General features: G+C 44.0%; 1 protein-coding gene across 2 annotated transcripts in view; it reads right to left on the bottom strand.

Moving 5' to 3' along the window:
* The window catches only part of PTGIS (prostaglandin I2 synthase), a 76,261-nt gene that overhangs the window by 11,883 nt on the left and 36,773 nt on the right, over positions 1–27,605 (bottom strand). For both annotated transcript variants that reach the window (XM_029612723.1, XM_029612721.1), the window contains 2 exons: positions 9,203–9,371; positions 146–327 (listed from right to left, as the gene is read on the bottom strand). In XM_029612723.1, coding sequence (XP_029468583.1) covers positions 146–327; positions 9,203–9,371 — 351 coding nt within the window. The remainder of the gene's footprint in view (positions 1–145; positions 328–9,202; positions 9,372–27,605) is intronic.

Raw genomic sequence — 27,605 nt, 5'->3', positions numbered from 1 at the left:
TTCACATTTATATTCTCCAACACATTTTCTCTCATATATTTTAGATAAATGACAAGAACTGGAACGATTTTTCATACAGGATGAGAGGAAAATAGCTAAACCGCTGTCGCAAGACTTCAGATAGAGAGAGAGAGAGATGTATTACCTTAGGGTCCTCGTAGACTTCTGAATCCATCTGGGGGCTTAAGAACGGAAACAGACAGAGCCTATCTCCCTTCCTCAGGCTGTATTCTCTGCCATCTGCCAGTTTCAGGGGCATGTCTTCAAGAACTTCCCTGGTAATGAAGGGGGCTGCTGTCAATCGCAAAGTCTCATTCAATACACTGTCTGCACAAAGCAAAAAGCCACAAAGAAAAATTAACGGTGGCTAGGAAGCAGTAAAACGGAAAAGTGCAATGTGTTCACATGTATCACAGGCCTCAATACCAAAAGCATCAAACTGCACACCTAATTAGGCCAAACTGTGCATTTTAAATGGCTTGCCTAGGAAGGTGGATATTAAATGGGCCACTAATTGTATGCATAATTTAAGTACTCGCTTGTGGTCTGATGAACTAGAAAATCCCAGTCTTTGGGGAGAAGGGGCTACACACGTTTGCAATTAGGCCATTTGCAGACCTCCAACAACAGTTCAATAAGGATTAGAAAACAGATAATCCCAAACCTGTCCTTGGGACCCCACCACCCGTTGGGATTTCAGGATATCCACGAGGAATATGCATGGGTCTCCAATGCATGCCGATCTCTCTCATGCATATTCTTTGTAGACAACCTAAAAACCCAGCTGGCTACAGTAGCCCTAGAACAGGTTTGGGCAGCCCTGCAGTGCAGTAACAACTAGGGCATCTAGCCCCCCAATTTGGTTCTGCCTTCACCATGCTTCACTCTGCCCTTAAAAGACAGTGCCAGCACTACCAGAGCATGCTTACAGAGTCTTGATGACAGTGCAAAGGAAGGTGTGGGAGGGAGATGCACTCAGCAAGAGCTGTGAGGCTGTTAAAGAAAAGCCACAGTTGGAACAGAACTCAAATGGCTCACTGACGTGCAGGTCCCAACAAATTCAACTGGGTGAGACATGCTCATACTGGAATGATGAGATTACTGGCCTACCCCAGGGCTCTGCGCTCTCTGCCATGCTCGTTAACATTTACTTAGCTCCAATTTGCGGAATCTTTATAGAATTTACACAGGCATCCAGTTTTTTTTGTTCAATATTCCTCATCTTGGTCCGATACATTACAATTGGTTTCACTTTGCATTCAATGAGCCTATCGATGGGTTATTTCACAACAAACTCATGCTAAATATTTCTAAGACAGAAATAAGTCTACTCAGTACGCTCCCCCTCTCCAGGAAGTTCCTTCTTGCCTGAAGTTCAATAATCACACCATTCCAGTAAAGCACCATGTTCGAAGCCTACGCAGTAATTATTGATTCTGATTTTTCTCTATCATCACATATTAAAGGCAGTAATGAAGTTCACTATTTACACACTTCAAATGATCAGACAGCTTTGTTCAGCGTAATAGACTGTGTTAATACATTAAAAAAGGCTTTAAAGGCACACCTTTTCAAGCAAGTTTATAATCTGGAACCATCAACATAGCTATTACATGCTAATACATTTCCATTTCAGAGCTGGTTTCTATTTATTTATTTTTATTGTCAATGGTAGCAAGTCAAGTCTTATATGTGGCTCTCGGTCTGCTAATGTCTGTTATTTGCCGTCTTGCTTGATGCTTTATGTGTATATTTGAGATTTTTATGAATGTTTTCTTGAAACCTGCCTTGAAATAGTTTTCTTTGTGATAGGTGTGGACAATAAGTTTTAATAAATTCAAATTCAAGGGAGCAAGCTTTTTCGATTGCTGGTTCTGTGCTTTGGAATGCTCTTCCAGAAACATTGCATCTAGTCACTTGTCAGGAAAATATTAAGCGCAAGCCAGTTGGGTTTTTAGGATATTCACAAGGAAAATGCATGAGATGTACCTTTTCTAGTTCTGCTATATCTTTATTGGCATGAGATAATCAGAAGTGCACACAGTGATCAAGGTATGGTTACACCATAGATTGATACACAGTCAGTTTTATTCTCCATTCCTTTCCAAATAATCCCTATCATTCTATTTGCTTTTTTGACCACTGCCACACACTGAGCTTGTTAAACTTGGAGCCTAGATGGACATAAGCACTGTAGAAGAAGATAAGAAGTTGCTCCAGCAAGCTTTCAAGTGAATATGGCCTTCCTCTAACAATGTTTTTTCAGAGCTCCGTTGACTGTCCCTTATAGTTGATATTTTCTTTTGTCTGGTCTATTGTTGTTTAATTTCGTTCTATTGATTATGAATGTTATTTCGTTAGCCACTTAGAACTGAGGTTTAGGTGGCATATAGTTCCTTGAAATAAAATAAATAAATCCGGAATCAGCAGTGAATGCTGGTTGCTTTGCCAGTAAAAGCTTCAAATGCCAAAAGGCTCATCAGTCAGGGGGTGGAGGGAGAAATGAGAAATAGTCTATTACATATACCTTCCCTGTGTGTTTCCACTTGAAAGATTGCTTTATGCTGTCTGGGAGAATATGTAAAACATAATGTGCTGCTGTCAGTTATATTACGTTTTGCATTTAGATATTGCCTTTAAATACATTTTGTTGAAATTTGTAAGCAAAAGCTCTAGAACCACCAATTTTTTTTTTTTCCTCTGCTAAATTTGTCCATCTTAGATTTAATTACTTACCTTAATAAATCTGTGCTTGAAGCAAGTTACAAATTCAGGTACAGCAGGTAGATCTCTGCCCCAGAGGGCTTACAATCTAAGTCGGCACCCGAGGCAATGGAGAGTGAAGTGATTTGCACCCAAGATGACAAGGAGCATTGGTGGGAGAAATGGGATTTGAACCATGGGTTTTCCTGGTTCTCGGCTACACTTCTCCTCTTTGACTTCTCTTCCCGCACAGGAGACTGGTGAATAAAATGAGAAGCTTAGGAGTGAGTGCGAGGTGGTGGCCTGGATTGCAAACTGGTTGACAGACAGAAGACAATGTGTGATGATAAATGAACTTACTCTGAAGAGAGAGCGGTGTTAAGCGGAGTGCCGCAGGGATCGGTGTTGGGACCGGTCCTATTCAATATCTTTGTGAGCGACATTGCGGATGGGATAGAAGGTAAGGTTTGTCTTTTTGCAGATGACACTAAGATCTGCAACAGAGTGGACACGCCGGAAGGAGTGGAGAGAATGAGACGGGATTTAAGGAAGCTGGAAGAGTGGTCAAAGATATGACAGCTGAGATTCAATGCCAAGAAGTGTAGAGTCATGCACATGGGGTGTGGAAATCCAAAAGAACTGTATTCGATGGGGGGAGAAGGGCTGATATCTACAGAGCAGGAGAGAGACCTTGGGGTGATAGTCTCTAATGATCTGAAGTCGGAGAAACAATGTGACAAGGCGATAGCTAAAGCCAGAAGAATGCTGGGCTGCATAGAGAGAGGAATATAGAGTAAGAAAAGGGAAGTGATAATCCCCTTATACAGGTCCTTGGTGAGGCCTCACCTGGAGTACTGTGTTCAGTTCTGGAGACCATATCTCCGAAGGGACAGAGACAGGATGGAGGCGCTCCAGAGAACAGCAACCAAAAAGGTGGAGGGTCGTCATCAAATGACTTATGAGGAGAGATTGAAGAATCTAAATATGTACACCCTGCAGGAAAGGAGGAAGAGGGGTGATATGGTTCAAACTTTCAGATACTTGAAAGGTTTTAATGATCCAAAGACAACGACAAACCTTTTCCGTTGCAAAAAAAAAAAAATCAGCAGAACCAGGGGTCACGATTTAAAACTCCAGGGAGGAAGACTCAGAACCAATGTCAGGAAGTATTTCTTCACGGAGCGGGTGGTGGATGCCTGGAACTCCCTTCCGGAGGAAGTGGTGAAGACCAAAACTGTGAAGGATTTCAAAGGGGCGTGGGATAAACACTGTGGATCCATAAAGTCTAGAGAATGTGAATGAAGAGAAGAGGCATGTGGTGGCTTGCGGGAATGACGGCAACTACCTGGAGATTAATATCCTTATTCAATAAACATACACACAATTAATGCGACTCCAACATTGCTCTATGCTTCAACCGCAAGAAGAAATGTGGAAAAAAGGATTTGCATCCACAAAAAGCAAGGGGAGTAGCTTGCTTGTTACGGCGGTTACTACCCCAAACCAAATAAGCCTGATACTTCACTTTCAAGGCATATCCAGCATAGCTTTCTGCTTCAACGGCAGGGAGAATGAAAAGATGATTTATATTCAGACAACAACCAACAAGGACTGAATTACATAGTCTGGGTAAACAAATAAGCATGGGTGTAGCTTGCTTGTTACGGCAGTTACTACCCCGAATCAATTAAGCCTGATACTTCACTTTCAATGCATATCCAGCGCAGCTCATGTTGTGGTCCGCGCCCGCGGGTGCAGCCCCCTACCTGAATTCCGTGCCGGGCTGCCGGTGGCAGTGTCGGGGAAGACTGCCCATCGCCTGGGCGTGGGCCTCCGGGCTAGCCACCAGGTCAGGAGCCGTCCTGCTCCTCCCTCGCGGCAGCTAGCAGCTCTCCTCCGCGGCCCGAGATCCAAGATGGCCGCCGCCATCTTAGGCGTGAGGCTGCGCCTCCTCACCAGAATTAAAGGGACCTCGTCCCTTTAATTGCCTTCAGCTGGTCTCAATCCACCGGGCCAGAGGAAGTATAAAAGGAGACTTCCTCTGACCATTCCCTGACTTGGCAACATTCTCCAGCGCTGTCTAGTCTGCTTGCTTTGGTGAGTTCCTTGTGCTTCGGATCCTTGTTCCTGTTTCGTCTTGGTGTTCTTGGTTCCTGATTTTGGTTTGGCTAGTGGCGATTCTCTGGTGTGTGACTTCGGACTGGTGAGCAACGACCCTCTGGCTTTGACCTTGGACTTCTTCCGGACTACCATCTCCAAGGGCCCACCTAAGTCCCAGCGGTCCGGGTCCCTAAGGGCTCCTCCCGGGGGGACCGGGGGCTTCCAGGGCGAAGCTCCAGTCAGCCCTTGCATCGATTCCTTGACCTCTCAAAGGTCCACCTAAGTCCCAGCGGTCTGGGTCCCTACGGGCTCCTCCTGGGGGGGGGGGGGAATCGCAGACTTCCAGTGGCGAAGACACACTTCCTTTCTTCATCTCACCACTCTTCGTCCGCCTTCACGGTTGCCTCTGTCTCCTGTGCCAAGGGCCAGCTGGTCACGTCCTCTGTTCCTGCCTCGCCACCCGACGAAAGAACCTACGGACCATCATCCCAAGGTATTCCATCCTCCCGTCGGCCCAAGGGTCCACGAGCCTGAGCATAACAGCTCACTGCTTCAACGGCAGGGGGGAATGAAGTAAAGAGGATTTATATTCAGACAACCAACAAGGACTGAATTGCACAGGCAGGGTAAACAAGCGTGGGAGTAGCTTGCTTATTATGGCAGTTACTACCCCTAACCAATTAGCTATATACTTCACTTAGATGCAGCTCCAGCACTGCTGTCTGCATCAATGGGGGGGGTGGAAGGGAATAGGAACCAAAAAGTTACTTATAAGGGCCAAGAGTAACAGATAAGTATGAAAACAAATAGGTGTGAAAGCGAGCTGGGAAGACTGGATGGGCCGTTTGGTCTTCTTCTGCTGTCACTTCTATGTATGTATGTTTCTATGTATGAGGGACTTAAATTTAACCAGTCAGTATTGGGGGGGGGGGGGGGATTTTTAAAAGCAGAGTTTTAACTGGCTAATTTCCAAATATAGTAGTTATACCCTTTGAAAATTGACCCCATATGTCTGTATGCCTCAAGGTGCCAATTATGTTTAAATTAAAAGCTAGTGGGATCTGGATATAGGGGGTCATTTTCTATAGCTTTCGCATATGAAAAGTCCCTTTTCGTGTGTGATAGTTAGATGGGGACGGAGTCAGCACCGGAAGGGGAGGTGTCGGGGCGGCACCGGGGCGGACAGGGTGAAGACATCGCTGATAGCGAAAAGGTAAGGCTCCTTATCGCCGCCAGTAATGCGCCCAATAGCACCACCTTTCACGGTGGCGCTATTGGTTTGTGAAAACCGGCAGGGATCGCACCGCGGTGGTGCGATCGCTGCTGGCTTTCGCAGGCCCGCCCCCAAGTTTCACCCCCGCCCCCAGTACCGCGCGATTCACCAAGGCCTGCGATTTTAGAAAATCCAGGCCTTAGTGTGGGTTTTTTTTCTAATTTGTGTAGGGAGACCTCCAAATATGGTGCACTCTTTTCGAGTTTACTAACCTTACAAGAGGTTGGGGGAGAACCGGAGGTTATCATATCAATCATATTTGAAAAATGTTTTATAGACCAGTTGTTGTAGAAGTACTAGAAAACCACTGGATGGCATTTTATGAGTGAGCATTCTCTTTTTTTTTTTTTTTTTTTAATTTTTTATTTATTAAATTTTACACTAATACACAAATAATCATTGTGATTGAAAAAGTGGTTACATGGTATCCCCTGTTAAGCAAATATACACTCAATATAATATAACAATAACCATCAACAGTAATTAAGTAATTTTGGGGGAGTTGGAAACCTTCAGAGCGCATATCAAAGTAACAAGAAAAAAGAAATATTAAGGAGGCCGATTTCCCACCGATTCATTACTACTTAGCACCCACTGTCACTATCTATGTCGCAGATAACTGATGAGAATCTATGAAAAAACGCAATTGTGATGGTTCAAAAAAAACATATACAGAGTCCCTGTACTTGACTACGCATTTACAGGGATAACGAAGCAAAAATTTAGAACAAATAGCCATCACTTCTTCCTTCATTTGCAGAAATTTTTTCCTCCTTTCCTGAGTAGACCTCGTGATATCAGGAAAAAGCCAAACCTTTTGGCCAAAAAATTCTGTAGATCTATTTCGAAAGAATAACTTTAATATATTGTTCTTCTCAGACAAGAACGCAAAAGATACAAACAAGGTTCCCCTTTCTTGAACCATATCCTCATGTGAGAGTTCCAATATATCAGTGATGTTCAATGAAGCCTGCTGCTGCTGCCGTTGCTGCTGCTCTGGATTTTGCTGTTCTTCTCTCTTTGACGGCATGTAATATACCTTTGTAATTAAAGGAGCAGCCTCTAAGGGAACTTTCAATATCACATTTAAATATTTTTTAAACAATTCTTGCGGCATTATATGAGAGATCACAGGGAAATTTAATACTCTGATATTTGTACTCCTGATCGTATTCTCCATATTTTCTATTTTTTTTATCGATCACTGTCTCTCTTTGAATTGAGTGATATTGGAAACTTTCCAGTTTTTTAACTTTCTCTTCGATAACTTGAATTTTTTGTTCTTGCTGGTCAGCTCTCTTTTCATTTTCAATGCTGCGTTTATGTGAATCCACACACATCTTAGATAAATTGATAACAGTGTTCTCAACGGCAGCTAAAGCGTCCCATATAGAGTCCATCGTTATCACTTCAGGCCTTACTAGGAAGGAGGTTAAATGTCGAGACTCACCAACATTAGCGGCTCCAGTAACAGTCTCTCTTCCTTCAAACAGTGTCGGGCCGGGTAACGATGTACCCAGCAATCATGTTCCCTCCGGGTCTCTCTCTTCCTGGGCACCAGGCCCCACGAGGTTCCCCTGCGAGGGAGCCAGCGTTATCTCGCGGCTCTCCAGACGCTGTGGTTGGGAGGGAGTCTCGGGTGCGCCGGGACTTAACGAGATTTCATCGGCCTGGGACCTGGACGTACGCTCCGCGTCCCTGTCCACCGCGGCCTGCCGTCCCGTCTCTCTCGGTTGGGGTGTCGAGGTAAAGAAGGCAGGTATTGTAGCCTGAGCTAAATCTCCTGAACCAGGAGTCGCCGTGCTTTCACGAAGCCGTGCTTTCCTCTTAGTGTGAGGCATTTTAAAGCAGTTTTTCAGGCAAAAAAGCTCATTAACGAGGAAAAAGGTTTAAAGCTGCCTTCCCGTCCCTCTCAAGCGGCCGCCATCTTGGATCCCCCGCCCACCCGTCTGAGCATTCTCTTTTAATGTGATGTTGGGGAAATAGTGTGCATGTTCCCTTAAAGCTTTGAGCTGTTACGATTGGGTGATTAGGAAACGGAACCTATAAAACTGGGAACTTTTGGAGGGATTATGTCCTTTGGGTTCTGCCTTTTCCAGAGTAGGGTGGGAAATAGCGACCTCCTTAGATGTGACCAGCTGGAGTAGCTAGCCTGCGGGGCGGGAGTGGGACCCTGTAGGGAATATTTCCCTCAAAAGGGAGAGGACCGAGGCTGGGAAGGAAGAGAGGTTTTTGTTTTTTTTACCTCCTCCCAAAGTACTAACCAGGAGGTGGAAGTGAGAATGGACTAGGAGGAGAAATGCAAAAGAAGCCATCCTTCCCTCTGAGGGAACGATACTGGGGAAATGAAGAGCGTTCCTGGAACGCAGTGGTCCTGGGAACCTTCACGGGGAGGATGACCATAGGAGTGTGAGTAGATAATATAAATGGAAAGCTGCATTTGGTCTCCACTGGATATGAATATTGATATGGGTTACAGAGTCAACCCCCTTCCTTAAACGGGGTTAGGACGGAGGTACAATGTAAGAGTAATTGTAGCATTCAGGCTGATCCACAAGGTTGATACATGGTAAACTCAGTTATGAGAAACAAGAAGAACGAATGTACTATTAGGTTCCCAGAAGTCAGTTAGGTAATATATGTGATTGTGACTGCTGGAAGCCCATTAATTTCTGACGTATTCAGTGAGTAACTTTGTAAACTGCTTCACATCTATGTAAACAGCTGCTGGCTGGCTCACCTAGAAAAATGAAGCTGATGGTTTGTAAGTTTGAAACCAGGTGTCTGCTACATTTATTTAGCTAGCACCTGGGTGAGGCATGGCCTCAGAGTTCATGTATGGGAGTTGCAGGGAATCCTCCCTGACCAGTCAGTCCAGAGGACAGAGTTATTTACTACTCCTGCTGTTATCATTCAGGCCCACATCACCATCTGTATGACCAAACTTTAGAACCCACCAAACAAATTTGGACAGATGACCCTAAAATAAAGGCTGAATCTCTTCCATCGTTTTATGTACCCTGTCAGGCGATTACATTTGCTTTAAGGAATTTTTATAAAGATTTTCCCTGGCATAACGCAGAAAATAAATGTATCAAAAGGAAAAAAAAAAAAAACCAAACTCACCAAAAACAGGAGTACTATCCAGCACTTCTTGTTTAATGCCTTCCATTTCCTGTAGTATCCGTCCTTTGCTTTTAAAGACCCTCTCTGATTCAGCTTGAACTGCTGCCATAGCGTCAGGGTGCTTCAGAAGAAACAAGAGAAGCCAAAAAGCTGCAGGACCTGCATTGCCCTAAAAAGCCCCAAAAAAAACAAATCCCAAAAAAACAGAACAGTAGTTACTGAATACGTTTTATCCATTTTGCCATGAAGACTTCCATCAAATCACATGGTGCAGAACACTAATCAATGCCAGTTTAAATGTTTAACTGCAGACAGAATATTTAGTCAACTGCAGAAAAAAAAAATCTCTCTCCTTGGAAGGACTGATTTATTATATGCAAGACACAAAACAAGGCTGCTGTGGGTCACCGTATGCGAACTGGGAAAAGCTTGGTCGGCTGCGTTATTGATATGTTCCGCTATGATTACTGATGTATTATTCAGTGCCAGGCAACAATATGGACAAGGCATCTAATGTATAGATATTAATGATGCAACTTCTCTCTCTCTCTCTTCAGTGTACCCACACCCCGCCCCAAATCCATCCACCACCCATGCTGCCTCTGTCGTATCCCTCGGCCAACCCGGGGTGCAAAAGACTGAGCCAGCCTGGAAATGTATTTTTATGTTGATGAAAGTAACTTTGCTATTAAATACACTTGTACTTTTTACCCACTATGCAGGGGTAAATTTCCAAATAGGGTGTTATGCAGACAGACCTGTTATGTTACACTGAAAGCTTGGAATATTGCTTTTTTTTTTTGGGGGGGGGGGGGGGGGAATGAAAGAGCAAAATTAGCATTGCCTGCGACACACGTGGGGCAGCTGTAACCGTGTATATCAATGCTGGTTTTCAAAAAGGGAACCAGTACCATGGTGTTTCCCTTTGAAAAATAAATCAGTGACTGCCATGTGCCTAAATACTTTGCACCCGTTATTGGTTTGCCCAGGTGGCTGAGCGGGGACAAACCTGTAGATGCACGTTTTGAAAAAAACATGTGTCATTTTACTAGCCTGATCTGAGCGTGCCCATGGATACACCTCCTTCGTTAGCCTTGCTAAAAGTGCATTATACTGTAGAAGCCTGTGCATACGTATATACAGGCCAAAAGCCGCAAATTTTCGTCTTCTTTGTTTCCACAGCTCTCGCCCAGGACTCTGCCAGTCCCAGCCGTCAAGCGCAGCAGCACTTTTCCGTGCTCCCTTGCTGATAGACGCACAGACACAGGTCAGTGAGAAGGAGGAGGAGCCTCCAGAGCACAGGCAGATGCTAGAACCCCTCGGATCAGCAAGCCCATTCAATGTGAGCCTAAACATATCAGCCTTCATGGAGGAACCCAGCCTGCAGTGGGAGCCAGTTGAGTCACCGCAACCTCTCAAGCATACCACATCGCCAACATGAGGCAGCAGACACTCACAGCAGGAGCAGCCCACCAGCCCCCTCATTCCACTTTCGGAGGCCAAAACATCAGCTCATGTCACAACCAACACAGTACCGGCACCAGCACAAATAGAGACCATAATGAATTATTAGCTGAACCAGCTGGAAAGGAGGCATGGCTTCACTATTAGCTCCAGTTGCCTTCTCCAGAGAGCATACTCTTAGCTAACTCTTGGGTACATGGGCCTGTATGTGATATGGGCACTAGCTAGTTAGTGTTCACCTCCATATGCAGTCAGGTGGAATAGGTATAGAAATGCTTAGCTAGTGGTGCAGTAGCTATGTCTTCACTCTGTTGGGAACCAATAGGTTATGCAGCTATGCGAAGGTCATAGTGCAGCTTTAACAAACCATTGGCCTCTTCCATTGTGAAGATATTTATTTAGATTTTTATATTCTGCTTTTCAGCACTTTAAAGTGTACATCAAAGTGGATTACATTCAGGTTCTATAGGTATTTCCCTATCCACACAGAGCTTACAATCTAATTTTGTACCTAAGGCAACAGAGGGTACAGTGACTTGCCCAAGTTCACAAGAAGCAGCCCGCTGCTCTAATCACTAGGCAACTTCTCCACATCCTTGGCAAACAGGTATTATGCAGATCCACATGCCAGGCCAGTACAGGGGTAGCAACCAGTCTGTGGAGGTCTGCCTGGTCCCAAACAACAGCAGGCCCAATAGCCGTCTGCTCTTGGGCTGTGCAGATTCTCTAACCTACACAACCTCCTCACTCCTCAGGTGTCACACAGCTGCTGACATGGTGTTAGAGCAGCCTGCAAGTAGATAGGAGGTGCCTAATGCAAAGGTTGTGTAGTGGACAAGCGGCGTGGCGAACGTTTGCTGCTAAACCTGCCCCCTAAAATCAACAGCAGAAATGTGCTACCACTTCTAAGTATATACATAAAACATATCGAGCACAGTCTGACCAGTATCTAGCCTCTCCAAGAAGCTAACATAACAAACATGACATCCCAATGGCCAAGGCCCTCACCATCTGTACATGATAGTTGACATTTTACCTAGATAGGTGTAGCAGGGTGCATGTGTGCATGGGTGCATGCAACCCCAAAGAGATATGCTAGTTTACAATGACCTGTGAGCATAGTGGGAATGCCACAATATTTGAAAAGTGCTTTACTAAAGGCCTGCTAGATGATGTCAGCACAGACTCTGAAAAGAGCTGAGGCAGTGCTGTCAGCAGTGTTTTTGCAGGCCCATTTGACACAAAGCATCCCATGTACATGTGCATTACTTCACATGCATACGGTTATCAGCTATGGGATGAGGCTGTATAATGGCAATTCTGTGACTGATACTTTAAACTATCAACCTGTGGCTTTAGGCTATGCTTTTAAGCTTCAGAGCTAGTGATTTATAGAATTTCTAGAACTGTTGCTCTCCATGTTCAAGGCCCAGCTGGAGTCCCATCACACCTATGACACTATCTCACCAACATGTGAGGGCTAGGACAGGATTCGAGGGGGCAGGCCCGCCAAGCCAAATGCCACAAGCCAGGACAAGCTATGCACACTATGTTAGCAGTCCTAAATGAACACTATTGTGACACAGGCCTCTTTTAGACTCACTATCAGTCAGAAAACATTAGGCCAGCCACATGTATTTGGTGTTATCTTTACAATTTTTCCACTAGGATACTGCACCACTGTCTAGATGAAGTGTAACTAGGCATACGTAGCTTCTGTTACACACTGACCCAGACAGAGGACCAGTGAGTAAAAGAAAGATGATAGAGGAAAGCATCTGCAAGCACTCTACAGGCCTCCCTTCCATGGAAAGGGAAGGGGTAATTGAGACCTAATAGGGAAAGTAGCATTCTATGAGGCTTTGCCAAAGCTGCCTGCCACTTAGCGTGGTGTCCTTGACTTCTGCAGGTGCGCATGGGACATCCTGGAGTAGATCAGGAAGTATCTCCATTGGTATCCCACGCCATAGAGCAAGATTATGGAATACACAGCAGAGCAGCACTACATCTGCTACTCTGGGTGGGGCATACATTAAAGCTCCCCCCATTTTGTCTACACAGTGAAATCTACTTTTGAGAACTCCAAAGGTGCATTCTATGACACAGCAGATAGACTATAAGGCCTTGTTGTACCTCATCTCTGCCAGTGTGTTGGGAATAGCAATGGGGGTAAGAAGCCAAGTCCTGCAACCATATCCTGAATCTCCTGCAGCAAAGAGAATGGGTGCATTATTCACACCACCGTCACTTTGACATATGGCTGGCAACCCACAGCAATCTATAAGACAGTTGAAACTAACCTCTAGCTTAGCATGAGCCTTAAAAGCCAATTTCCTTACCTTAAGTTTATGCCACCTTTTTCTATAACACTATATGAACACTATAGCACTAGCTTAATCTGTGTCAGATCATCCAGACTAGGAAACTGCATCTGGGGATTTCCCCAAATGTGTGGCTGCTCCTCACAACCAAGCTAAGACTACTCATTCGTAACAGTCATCAAACCCTGAAGTGGTACATCAGAAAAACCACTTCATAGCAGAAAAACCTCTTGGTATGAATGTTGCTCTGTAGTATGTCCTCTAGAAATACAACTTTGTCTGCCCTAACACACTGAATATGCTAGGCCTAAAAATGCACAGGCAGCAGCTTCTCATTTACCTGTGCGATGGGCAAGACAAACTGTGCCTGACATAGAAACATAGAAAATGACAGCAGAAAAGAACCAAACGATCCATCCAGTCTGCATAGCAAGCTTGTGGTAGAATCTGCTGCGCCATACAAGTCACCACCTTACTTAGTTTCCCAAACCGTCAAAGTCAGGGCCCTTGTTGGTTGCTGTCTGAGTCCAATTCCCTGTTACCTCTTGCCATTGAAGAGGAGAGCAATGTTGGAGTTCGATCCAAAGTATCAGGCTTGTTGGTTAAGGGTAGTAACCGCTACACCAGCAAGTTACCCCATGCACTCTTTTTTTAAATTTCCATCCTCTAGCCTTTAGGGATCCACAGTGTTTATCCCACGCCCCTTTGAAATCTTTCACCATTTTTGTCTTCACCACCTCTTCCTCCAGAAGGGCATTCCAGGCACCCACCACCCTCTCAGTGAAGAAATATTTCCTGAGGTTGATTCTGAGTTGTCTTCCTTGGAGTTCATTACGTGACCCCTAGTTCTACTTATTTCTTTCCAGTGGAAAAGGTTTGTCAATTAGAAAAGGTCTGTATCATATCTCCCCTGCACCTCCTCTTCTCCAGGGTGTACATATTCAGATCCTTCAGACTCTCCTCATAAGTCATTTGATGGCAACCCCCACCAGTTCTGGTCGCCCTTCTCTGGATCGCCTCCATCCTGTCTCTGTCCCTTTTGAGATACAGTCTCCAGAACTGAACACAATACTCCAGGTGAGGCCTCACCAAGGACCTGTACAAGGGGACTATCACTTCTTTTTTCTTACTGGTTATTCCTCTCTCTCTATGCAGTCCAGCATTCTTCTGGCTTTAGCTATCATCTGGTCACATTGCTTCACCATCTTCGGATTGCTAGACACTATCACCCCAAGGTCCCTCTCTTGCTCCATGTACAAAAGCAATCCACCCCACAAAATGTACAGCTCTTTTGAATTACCACACCCCAGATGCATGACTCTGCACTTCTTGGCATGGAATCCCAGCTGCCATATTTTTGACCACTATTCAAGCTTCCTTAAATCACATCTCATTCGCTCTACTCCTTCTAGCATGTCCACTCTGTTGCAGATCTTAGTATCATCCACAAAAAGACAAACTTTATCTTCTGTCCCTTCTGCAATGTCGCTCACAAAGATATTGAACAGGACCAGTCTCAACACCAATCCTTGCGATACACCGCTTAACATGTTCTCTCTTCAGAGTAGGTTCTATTTACCATCACACACTGCCTTCTATCCGTCAACCAGTTTGTAATCCAGGCCACCACTTGGCGCTCACTCCCAAGCTTCTCATTTTATTCACAAGCCTCCTACACAGGACCGTATCAAAAGCTTTGCTGAAATCCAAGTAGATCAGATAGAGTGCTTTTCTTTGATCCAATTCCTTAGTCACCCAAACAAGTCATCCTGGCTGACCCATCATTAACAGGGCACACCTAATCTGGGAGCGCTAGCAGTGGGGACACAAAGGCTGTGATTAACCTGTGACATTTCAACTGCTCCAAATGGGAGGATCGGAAAAGGCTAATGTTTAAAGTGAACCCCTAGAAAGTGTGTAGTGCATGCTCACACACAAAGTTTTGTGGCAAATTCATTGTTTGGCCTCACAATGGGGTAGATTTTCAGAGCCCTGCTCGCCTAAATCCGCCCAAAACCGGGCGGATTTAGGCGAGCAGGGCCCTGCGCGCCGGGAAGCCTATTTTACATAGGCCTCCCGGCGCGCGCAGAGCCCCGGGACTCGCGTAAGTCCCGGGGTTCTCGGAGGGGGGCGTGTCGGGGGCGTGTCGGGGGGCCGGGCCCCGGTCGTCGCGGCGTTCCGGGGGCGTGTCGGCAGCGTTTTGGGGGCGGGTACGGGGCGTGGCTACGGCCCGGGGGCGTGGCCGCGCCCTCCGTACCCGCCCCCAGGTCGCGGCCCGGCGCGCAGCAGGCCCGCTGGCGCGCGGGGATTTACGTCTCCCTCCGGGAAGCGTAAATCCCCCGACAAAGGTAAGGGGGGGGTGTAGACAGGGCCGGGCGGGTGGGTTAGGTAGGGGAAGGGAGGGGAAGGTGAGGGGAGGGCAAAGGAAAGTTCCCTCCAAGGCCGCTCCGATTTCGGAGCGGCCTTGGAGGGAACGGGGGGAGGTAGCGCGGCTCGGCGCGCGCAGGCTATACAAAATCGATAGCCTTGCGCGCGCCGATCCAGGATTTTAGTGGATACGCGCGGCTCCGCGCGTATCTACTAAAATCCAGCGTACTTTTGTTTGCGCCTGGAGCGCAAACAAAAGTAGGCTGTTCGCGCTCGTCTGAAAATCTACCCCAATATTAGCAAGCTTCTCAAGCATGGGGAGAGAAAGCCAGGTCCTGACACAATGGCATGTAGACCTAACCATAGAAGCCACTTTTGTCCGCGATGCTGTTACCTCCCCCACAATCCCCCTATGTCCGTGCCAGTTGCTGAAAACACATAGCCAGAGAGGGAATAGAGAAAAAAAGCATCTCTTACTTACGAGCCGACCATCACCATAGAGGCCATCCTCAAAATTTTCAAAGAGTGCACAGCTCCTGGTTACCTGGCCACCACATCAAGGATGCGCAATCGAGCCTCACAGACTGCTTGCACATTGAGAGAATAGAAGAGCTTTCTGTTGTGGAAGATCTCCTCCGTATCATGGGGTGGGATGATGGGTATGTGAGTGCAGTCAATAGCTCCCAGAACATTGGAAAAGTGAGCTATGGCATAAGTCTCTTTTCAATCCCATCAAGTCCTGCCCATCCTGAGGAATTGCTATGTAGCGATTAATAGGGTCAGAAACAGCTGTTATGACCTGGCCCAGACAGCGGAAAAAAATGGTTTAGGACATTCCCCCCACGACCCCTACTGTCTGGATGAAGCCAGATGCCAGGAAATATAGGGTGGCCAATAGTTTGGTGAGCCCTGGTATAGCGTGGGACCTCTCTGTGATCGGATCCAGATCCCTTTGTATTTCTTCATTTAATTCCAGGATAGCCTGAGAGCTGAAGTGATACCTGCTAACCACATAATCCTCTGGCATGCCCAGCAATGAGGTTTGCAAAGGAAAGATGCACTCCCTGTATCTACTCCATAATGCCTGCCTACATGCGAAGTGCTACCGTAGGCACCGACCCTCTCCCTGTGGGGCCAGTGGCTCAGGTACTGGTGCAAGGACTTCCCTAGGAGGGGTTGGAACTTCCCTTGCCTGTTCTTGTGGCTGTTGTTGTTTGTGACGAGCATCCTTAGGCAGCCAGTATTTCCCAAGAAGTAAACTTGCCACAAACATAATAGGTTTAGGAAGATAGGCCAGGTAAGAAAAGGTGTTTTTATTGGCTCAGGAGCAATGTTCCTTCTAAGCTGTGCGCACGCACATGGCCCGTGAAGGCCGCGCACATGGTACAAAGTTTAGCGCACAGAGAGGTAGATCTTAAAAAAAGTACGCGTGCGCGTACTTTTGTTCGCGCAACCGGCACAAACAAAAGTACGCTGGATTTTATAAGATACGTGCGTAGCCGCGCGTATCTTATAAAATCCGGGGTCGGTGCGCGCAAGGCTGGGCAAAATCGGCAGCCTGCCTCGGAGGGAACTTTCCTTCCGCATCCCCCCACCTTCCCCTCTCTTCTATCTAACCCACCCCCCAGCCCTACCTAAATCCACCCCACCTTTGTTGTGCAAGTTACGCCCCTCCCACCCCTTTTACGAAGCCCAAGGACTTACGCGCATCCCGGGGCTTTGTGCGCGCCGGCGCACAAGTGCCCTGCGCGTGTAAATCCGGCAGGATTTACACGCGCAGGACTTTTAAAATCTACCCCAGAGTTTTTAATCCTAGAGTTTTTCCAAAAACTAGGCAAATTATTAGGCATAAAATCATTATACTTGCACAGCAATGATGGGAGACACCTAAAGTGCGCTACATAATGTCTGTGCCATTCTGTGGGTTAAGAGATCTCTGACTCATCTCTACAGAGTCCATAGTATTGGTTTAAACACTTGCTCCAAAGTGGATGGGATGCTAGCATTGCTAGGCTACACAATACACACACGTACCCCATCCGGTCCCGGGTCCCGCTCCGTAGCCCGACCAGTCTGGCACGAACATGTAAACCCGGTGTCGATCCATTCTCTCGGGCGTACGCATGCGTCCCCACCCCCAGCTCATCCCCCAGATATTCTCCTCGGTCCACGACGATCCCCCGCAGCCCCTGCCGATCTCTACCCGTTCCGTGAACAGGACACAATAAATGGCCGTAGCAGGTCAGACTGAGGGTCTGTCGAGCCCGGCGGCGTCCAATACAGGCCATAAGCGCCCGGCGAGAGCCCAAAAACTAAGTCTGTCCCATGCCGCCGACACTAGCGATACGTACAAGAATCTATGCTCTGCATCAGCAGCTAGATGACTGAGTACATGATATACACACATCCAAATAAACCAAGAACCTGGTGTATCTATTAACAACAATATTGCTGTGGAACCACGTACAAATTTTGTTACATTTGTAGGACCTCTACGCTACATGGGTGTGTAACAAGTGCACCCCATCTGTAGTTTGCAGGTCCAAAATTACTTTAATTAACTTCAACCATACTCTTTTTTAGAGTTTTAAACGAATTTTTAAGTGATTTTCTTGTTATATATAAAATTGTTCAAAGACCCCCACTCTTCAAAGTATCATAAGCATACTGTGCTATCGATATATATGAAAGCAACAGCTCTTCATTACCAATATTCATTTAAACCACTTATCGGAGCATAATACTCATCTCTAGTGTGACGCACTCATAGCATCCTCCCGTCCCGACACGATCGTGTTTCGGACCGTCCTGGTCCTGCTTCAGGGGTAAGGTGTAGATTCCAGTCCTCAAGGGTCTCCAAAAAACGCTGTACTCGTGGTTCCCATTCCAGTTCCTATTTCCTTTTGCTCCCGTCGATGTCCTCGGCGGCCATTTTATCAAAACATGGCATCATTTCCGGTATAAGTACGCGAACGGCAGCATCCGATCTCACTGCTGCAGTCTTCTATCAGGTCGTCCTCGCTAATAGGTAGAGTCTTCTATCACGTCGTCATGTGCTCCCACAAATGGGTGAAGTTTTCTGCCACGTCATCTTACGTGATAATTATTATAGCGGGTGTAGATGGAATATAAAAAACTGCACGATATATCTCCTCACAATGGGTGCTAATAGAAAAACGTGCCAAAGTCTCAAGCATCACCATAAAGAGTTTTTAAACACAATCAAAGCAAGCAATAAATACAATTTCAGCTAAAGTTGAAGCAATCAGTTCAAATCAATGAATACCAGTTTATTTTTTCATTTAGCCCCGATGGTTCAACTGTATTTAAACTGTGTATCCAGAAGTGCTCTCTGCGGTTTAGGGCGATCTGTATGTCACCCCCCCGAATGTTAGCCTGCACATGTTCAAGGATGGACCATTTTAGATCAATAAATTGGTGTCCAACACTCAGACAGTGTTGTACTAATGGAGCAGTAAGCTTTCCAGTCCTAATACAACTTCTGTGTTCTATTAGACGTGTGCGAATTTTTCTCTTTGTACGGCCAATATATATTTTGTCACAAGGACATTGGATCACATATATGACTCGTTCGGTGTCACAGTTGGTTAATACAGGTTGTCGTATCACTCTGGTGGATTTGGGCACACACCATTGTGTCCCAGTCATTGTTAATGCACACATATCACAGTGACGCAGGCCTGATGGCCCCCTGTATTTGGGGAACACCGGGACGATTGAAATGTGGAATGCACCACCAAGTCTCTGATGTTAGACGCTCTCGAATACGCAAATCTAGGAACAGACTCAAAAATCTGATGGAGAGAAAGTACCTGCCAATGGGATTTAATAATGTTCACTACGTCCTGACTGCGGGAAGAATAGCGCAAAATACATGTTAAGTCCTGATTAGAAGGTTTCTGTTGATAGTGTAACAGCAGCTCTCGATTAGCAAATAATGCACGCTTGTATGCCTTCTTAACTATGGTCCTAGGATATCCTTTCTGAATGAACCGAGCAGTTAAATCTGCAGCCTGTTTTTTGAAATCTGCATAATCTGAACATATTCTGCGCAAACGCAGAAATTGTGAAATAGGAAGACCATCCTTGAGTTTGGTGGGATGGTAACTAGAATATTGTAAAAAATGATTACAGTCTGTTTCCTTCCTATATAGTGTAGTAAACACCTTCTGTCCGTCTCTTTGGATAAGAATATCTAAAAAAGAGACCGAGTTTCGATGATATTGGGCCACAAACTGAAGATGGGAATTAAATTGATTTAATTCGTGTAGAAATGCTAACAGTTCTGCCTCTGATGAATGCCAAATGCAAAATACGTCGTCTATATATCGTCTCCACATAGTGATCTTGGAGTACCACCTGGAGGTGTATAGAAATTGGGTCTCAAAATTGGTGACAGAGAGATTTGCAATATCTGGAGCTACCGTTGCTCCCATTGCTACTCCCTGTATTTGGAGAAAAAATGTCCCATCAAATATAAAAAAATTTTTGAAAAGCACCAATTTAAGTAGACATAAGAGAAAATCAGTGGGAACCTTCTGTGGACGAGGTCTTGAATGTAAAATCCCTTCTATGAGGTTGTAAGCTTCATCCTGAGGTACATTAGTGTACAACGATGTAATGTCTAAAGTCACTAACCAGCAATCATTTGGGAGTGCTGGCAGCTCTGCTAAAAGACGTAACATATGGGAGGTATCTTGCAGAAAAGAGGCTGCTTCTTTCACAAAGGGTTTCAAGAAAAAAATCGAGAAAGTTGGAAAGCGGCTCTAGAATAGAGCCTCTGCCCGATACTATAGGGCGACCCGGAGGTGCTCGGAGATTTTTATGGATCTTTGGCAAGGTGTATAGCGTGGGATGTCTAGGGTGAGCAACTTTTAGAGCTCGCGCCTCTCTAGATGTCAGGAAACCTTTGTTCTTCCCTTCAAGGATAAGTTCATCAATGGCTTCTTGTAGTTCTATGGTGGGATCAGTGCTTAAAATAGAGTAATATTCATGATCTTGTAACTGTCGTTGAATTTCAGCAACGTAATCATTCGTATTCTGAATGACAATTGTGCCACCCTTATCTGCCGGTTTCACTACAACATTAGAGTTGTCCGCTAGCTCTCTAATCGCTTGATATTGCTCATAAGACCATTCTGCAGTATAGTCTCTCTGTTTGCTAATGTATTTTTTACCTAATTTGTCAATGTCTCTTAAGACAGAGGAGAGTTACATCAAGCTACCATTGTAGAATATATTAAACGGCAGATGATCCCACGTGGCCTGAGAATACAAAAGGGCCCCTTAGTCTTTCAAGAGGATGAAGAATTTGTAGCAAAATGGATAGCAGTACTCAGTAAGTGCTCATTGGATCTAATGGTACTTATTGTGGAACGTACCACCATATCCGTCCAGGACAGCAACAAGGAAGTTGAAGAGATACGCAATTATTTACAAACTACACACAGTGCTGAGATTATAGAATCCTCACAGAAACAACTAGAACAGACCATAGCCCAATTTAAAAATCAAATAAGACAATTTAAAATACAAAAATACAGGAGAGACGAAACCGACTATCATACAGAAAATATCTATTTTTGGAAAAATAAGAAAGACACTTGTAAACCCCCTCGGGTGACGTTTCAAGACTCTTCAGAAGAATCAGGATCAAACAGTGACGAGGACAAGTCGGCAAATAAATCATCGGGGGCTCAGTCTTCCTCTTCTTTTTTAGAGTCCAACCGCGGGACTTACAAGTCCCGCCCATACAGGGGCCGTTCTCGATCCAGGCCACCAGATTGGACCAGAGCATCAACACAGACAGGAGGATGGAACGGACCGGTAACCAGGGCTCAACAGCGAACTCAACAGCAACACCAATTTTAAATTTATCCACAACAACTTTATCAGCTGAGGTTTATATGGCTTTAGGGAAGGGCCTGTCTTATGTGCCTTGCAGCAAATATGATGGGTTCCAAACATACATTGATCTACATAGATTTTTTCGGTGTTTACAATTGAAACTGTTCTTCAGTAAGACAGAGCAAAACATGGGGGATCTTTCTATTATTTCGCCTAAATCTTCATGGCTGCCCCCGGGTCCCATCGATCCTGCCATTCTGACCTTCATACAACTTGTCTTAAGAGACATTGACAAATTAGGTAAAAAATACATTAGCAAACAGAGAGACTATACTGCAGAATGGTCTTATGAGCAATATCAAGCGATTAGAGAGCTAGCGGACAACTCTAATGTTGTAGTGAAACCAGCAGATAAGGGTGGCACAATTGTCATTCAGAATACGAATGATTACGTTGCTGAAATTCAACGACAGTTACAAGATCATGAATATTACTCTATTTTAAGCACTGATCCCACCATAGAACTACAAGAAGCCATTGATGAACTTATCCTTGAAGGGAAGAACAAAGGTTTCCTGACATCTAGAGAGGCGCGAGCTCTAAAAGTTGCTCACCCTAGACATCCCACGCTATACACCTTGCCAAAGATCCATAAAAATCTCCGAGCACCTCCGGGTCGCCCTATAGTATCGGGCAGAGGCTCTATTCTAGAGCCGCTTTCCAACTTTCTCGATTTTTTCTTGAAACCCTTTGTGAAAGAAGCAGCCTCTTTTCTGCAAGATACCTCCCATATGTTACGTCTTTTAGCAGAGCTGCCAGCACTCCCAAATGATTGCTGGTTAGTGACTTTAGACATTACATCGTTGTACACTAATGTACCTCAGGATGAAGCTTACAACCTCATAGAAGGGATTTTACATTCAAGACCTCGTCCACAGAAGGTTCCCACTGATTTTCTCTTATGTCTACTTAAATTGGTGCTTTTCAAAAAATTTTTTATATTTGATGGGACATTTTTTCTCCAAATACAGGGAGTAGCAATGGGAGCAACGGTAGCTCCAGATATTGCAAATCTCTATGTCACCAATTTTGAGACCCAATTTCTATACACCTCCAGGTGGTACTCCAAGATCACTATGTGGAGACGATATATAGACGACGTATTTTGCATTTGGCATTCATCAGAGGCAGAGCTGTTAGAGTTTCTACACGAATTAAATCAATTTAATTCCCATCTTCAGTTTGTGGCCCAATATCATCGAAACTCGGTCTCTTTTTTAGATATTCTTATCCAAAGAGACGGACAGAAGGTGTTTACTACACTATATAGGAAGGAAACAGACTGTAATCATTTTTTACAATATTCTAGTTACCATCCCACCAAACTCAAGGATGGTCTTCCTATTTCACAATTTCTGCGTTTGCGCAGAATATGTTCAGATTATGCAGATTTCAAAAAACAGGCTGCAGAATTAACTGCTCGGTTCATTCAGAAAGGATATCCTAGGACCATAGTTAAGAAGGCATACAAGCGTGCATTATTTGCTAATCGAGAGCAGCTGTTACACTATCAACAGAAATCTTCTAATCAGGACTTAACATGTATTTTGCGCTATTCTTCCCGCAGTCAGGACGTAGTGAACATTATTAAATCCCATTGGCAGGTACTTTCTCTCCATCAGATTTTTGAGTCTGTTCCTAGATTTGCGTATTCGAGAGCGTCTAACATCAGAGACTTGGTGGTGCATTCCACATTTCAATCGTCCCGGTGTTCCCCAAATACAGGGGGCCATCAGGCCTGCGGACACTGTGATATGTGTGCATTAACAATGACTGGGACACAATGGTGTGTGCCCAAATCCACCAGAGTGATACGACAACCTGTATTAACCAATTGTGACACCGAACGAGTCATATATGTGATCCAATGTCCTTGTGACAAAATATATATTGGCCGTACAAAGAGAAAAATTCGCACACGTCTAATAGAACACAGAAGTTGTATTAGGACTGGAAAGCTTACTGCTCCATTAGTACAACACTGTCTGAGTGTTGGACACCAATTTATTGATCTAAAATGGTCCATCCTTGAACATGTGCAGGCTAACATTCGGGGGGGTGACATACAGATCGCCCTAAACCGCAGAGAGCACTTCTGGATACACAGTTTAAATACAGTTGAACCATCGGGGCTAAATGAAAAAATAAACTGGTATTCATTGATTTGAACTGATTGCTTCAACTTTAGCTGAAATTGTATTTATTGCTTGCTTTGATTGTGTTTAAAAACTCTTTATGGTGATGCTTGAGACTTTGACACGTTTTTCTATTAGCACCCATTGTGAGGAGATATATCGTGCAGTTTTTTATATTCCATCTACACCCGCTATAATAATTATCACGTAAGATGACGTGGCAGAAAACTTCACCCATTTGTGGGAGCACATGACGACGTGATAGAAGACTCTACCTATTAGCGAGGATGACCTGATAGAAGACTGCAGCAGTGAGATCGGATGCTGCCGTTCGCGTACTTATACCGGAAATGATGCCATGTTTTGATAAAATGGCCGCCGAGGACATCGACGGGAGCAAAAGGAAATAGGAACTGGAATGGGAACCGTGAGTACAGCGTTTTTTGGAGACCCTTGAGGACTGGAATCTACACCTTACCCCTGAAGCAGGACCAGGACGGTCCGAAACACGATCGTGTCGGGACGGGAGGATGCTATGAGTGCGTCACACTAGAGATGAGTATTATGCTCCGATAAGTGGTTTAAATGAATATTGGTAATGAAGAGCTGTTGCTTTCATATATATCGATAGCACAGTATGCTTATGATACTTTGAAGAGTGGGGTCTTTGAACAATTTTATATATAACAAGAAAATCACTTAAAAATTCGTTTAAAACTCTAAAAAAGAGTATGGTTGAAGTTAAATAAAGTAATTTTGGACCTGCAAACTACAGATGGGGTGCACTTGTTACACACCCATGTAGCGTAGAGGTCCTACAAATGTAAGAAAAATTGTACGTGGTTCCACAGCAATATTGTTATTAATAGATACACCAGGTTCTTGGTTTATTTGGATGTGTGTGTACATTTGTATGAATCTGGAATAAGAGTGTTTTGGGCACATTTGTGGTGAGTGTATATGATGCCATGTGGTAATATAAATCATTTATAAAGAACATTAGAAAAAGATAGTGTCAACTGGTTAAGTTTAAATAAATTGATAATATTTAGGTTAATTACAATTAAGATAATAAGATTTGAACGCATAAAAACCGAAATGAGTAAAGGTGTTAAACGCAAGAGAACAGCTACATCATTTAAATCCGAATGGCTAGATGAGACTGTTGAAACTAATACCGCAAACTAATACGCACGGCTTAACTCGTTTAGCCCTGTGTGAAATTTTTTTCGTATGATGAAGATAAAGGAGTCATTTGTCTGATCTGCGCTGAAGCGAAAGCTGTAGGAGAGTTTTCTACGGGTAAAAGTTGGAACAAGGTCTGGAAACTGGATTTCCTCAAAAGACATCTAGTAAGTAAATCTTACATTGACAGTGTAACAAAATTGAAAAATATGAATCCACTATTTCGCGGTGGGTTGAAGAAAAGCAAAGGAGGCAAATCGTTGTAGAACAGAAACGTTCAAATCCAGATGAGATAAAGGTCCTGATTGACAGCGTCTTGCTAGCCATCAAATTGAACTCCTCTATGCTGGCTGTTACAGATATAAATGAACACATGGCCAAATTTGTAAAGCTGCCAGATAGTTTGGAGAAGTAAAAATTACCCATTTGAATTTCTTAAAGTCATCAACAGCGTTGTTCAAAATGATATAATGCAAGAAATTTCTTCAGCATTGTTTCACACTTTAACCTTTGATGAAAGCACTGACATATCTTTCTCAAATGCTTAATACTTTACTTTAAGTATCGGCCTAGCAATGCTTTGGATTACAAAATATTGTTTGGTGGTATTTTGCGATTAGAACATTGCGATGCTGCTTTAATGGTATCTGCCATCAAACTCTTTTATACAGCAAACAAGCTTGATTTAAGGAAGATGGTTATGTTTACATTGGACGGAGCCTCTTATGTTAGGAAGAAAAGATGGAGTAGCAGCACAGTTGAAAAAAGAAATCCCACACCTAACTCAGCAACACTGTGTAGCACATCATGAAGATTTAGGAATAACTGATACATGGAGAGAAGTCAAACTGATGCAAGACATTGAAACTCTTATCAGAACTGTGTACTCTATGTTTAGTAAATCTATTTCGGAAAGAGTTAAATTTCAAGAAATCGTTGACGCCTCAGAGCATGATTCAGTGGCATTCAGACCTTTAAATGAAGTGTGATGGCTGTCGAGGCATTTTGCTGTGCAAGCTATAGTTCGAAACTATGCTGTTTTGAACAATATTTCGAGGAAGAGCGGGGAAAAGACCCAATTTCCAAATAATGTTTCAAGAAGCTGAGCACTTCTGAGTTTAGGGTAGCTCTGGAAATTTTGAATGATGTTCTATCAGATTTGGCTTCATTGACTTTTCTTCTTCAGAAGAAGGCTTTAACAACTCTAGAAGCTCACCATCTAGCTTGAGGCAAACTGAACAAGATCAGAAATTAATATCTAACAAGCTCACCTCAGTGGAGTCAAAGTGTTAAAGCACTATTACAGGTACCAACCAATAGTGCAGTCGACACAAGCTCGCTGATCACATTTATCAATCTCTTGTGTGTCCATCTGGATGAAAGGTTTCCAGAAGAGGAAGTACAGGCATGGGCTGCATTTGATATTGGACCACTTGTCAATTGTGACTTTGATTTCAGAATTGATAACATAAAATCACTTTGTGCTCAATATAAAGAGTTTCTGCCTGAGGAGTTAACAGTAGTTGATCAATACAATGACTTCAAATTCGTTGTTGCTGTGAAAATCAAAGACAAAGTTGTTTCAAATTTGTCATCTACGTTGTCGTTTGTAACTCAAAATGAACAATTCAAAGACCTCGCTGTATTGATGGATATTGGAGGAACATTCATGACATCCAGTGTAGACTGTGAACGTGGCTTCAGTTTAGTGAATGCTAGGAAAACCAAATCGCGGAATCGGTTACAAATGGAGAATTTGGAAATGATCATGTGTGTGAAGAACCATCAACTAGCTGGCGGAAATATAGATCTTGACAGAATCTATAACGAATGGACAAATGTCAAAGACCGTAGGGAAAAAAATGTACATATTATGGACTGTGAAGTTGTGAACTGAGTTATGAGGCGCAGTCACCCAGTATATATGCTATAAAACAAATAAACTGTTACGCTTTCTACTTGCTATACCTTAGTAGCCTCTTTAATTAAGAAGTATATAAACATGTTAACATTTCACTTGGTCTTCACTTCTTTTTTAACTCCAGTAGGCCGAGTTGTAAGTTTGGGTGCACAACATTAAGTTTCAGAAAAGTTGCACACAACAAAATTTTTGCACACATAGCATGTCAGAAATTAGAGGGAACATTGCTCAGGAGGCAGTGGTAGGTGTGTCTGATAGAAGGCATCATTTTATTGTGCGCGGTAATAAAAACTTTTTTTCCTAATGCAAAAAAAAAAAAAAAAAAAGATGTAGTTATTTCTGACGTTAAATCCTGTGTTATTATGCTTTTATCGGGGAATGTGGTAGGAGACCTTAATTTGCATTTACTCCTCCCACTTGCACACTCAAAATTTGCATGCTAGATTGCGTGTGATATTTATCACACTGGCAACGTACGTTAGGGCCCTAACGCATTTTGATAAGTGACCCTATATATTAGATACTTAAGAAATTTTAATTCTGAATCAACCAGAAATCCTAAAATGGACCTCATTTCTTTGCCTCAGATAGAAAATTTTAATATTCCATTGAAAAAACATAAATCGTTTTTTTTGTTTATCCAGATAACCTGTTTTCTTGATGATACATTTGAAGCGATAATGCCTACAGTGCATGCCAAGCAGTAACCACTGCTTCTCTCTGGAAAGCAGTGCCTTGGCCAGGAGCACACAGACCTCAGCTTAATATGACGAAAGGTACACATGCACCCAGTGGCTGTTTAGGTTGCATGACTCCAGAACAAGAACAGACTAGCAGAATAAAACTTACACATGGAGAAGGAAGGTTTTTAAAAATCTGTTTACTGGATAAAAGGGTTGACTTAGAACTACCCACCCTTAATCCAGCTAAAAGTACTCCCGTAGCTTTAGCAGCATTGGATGGAAAATAATGCACGTAGACTACATTTTCAAATCTGCATGCATTGTTTTTTTTTTTTATTTTACATGGAAAAAAGAACTGCCCCAAGGGAAAGCAGGTGTGAATGACTGTGGGTACTTTGT

This window comes from Rhinatrema bivittatum, chromosome 8 (assembly GCF_901001135.1).
Source record: "Rhinatrema bivittatum chromosome 8, aRhiBiv1.1, whole genome shotgun sequence".
NCBI lineage: Eukaryota > Metazoa > Chordata > Amphibia > Gymnophiona > Rhinatrematidae > Rhinatrema > Rhinatrema bivittatum.
This window is presented reverse-complemented; position numbering and strand designations above follow the sequence as displayed.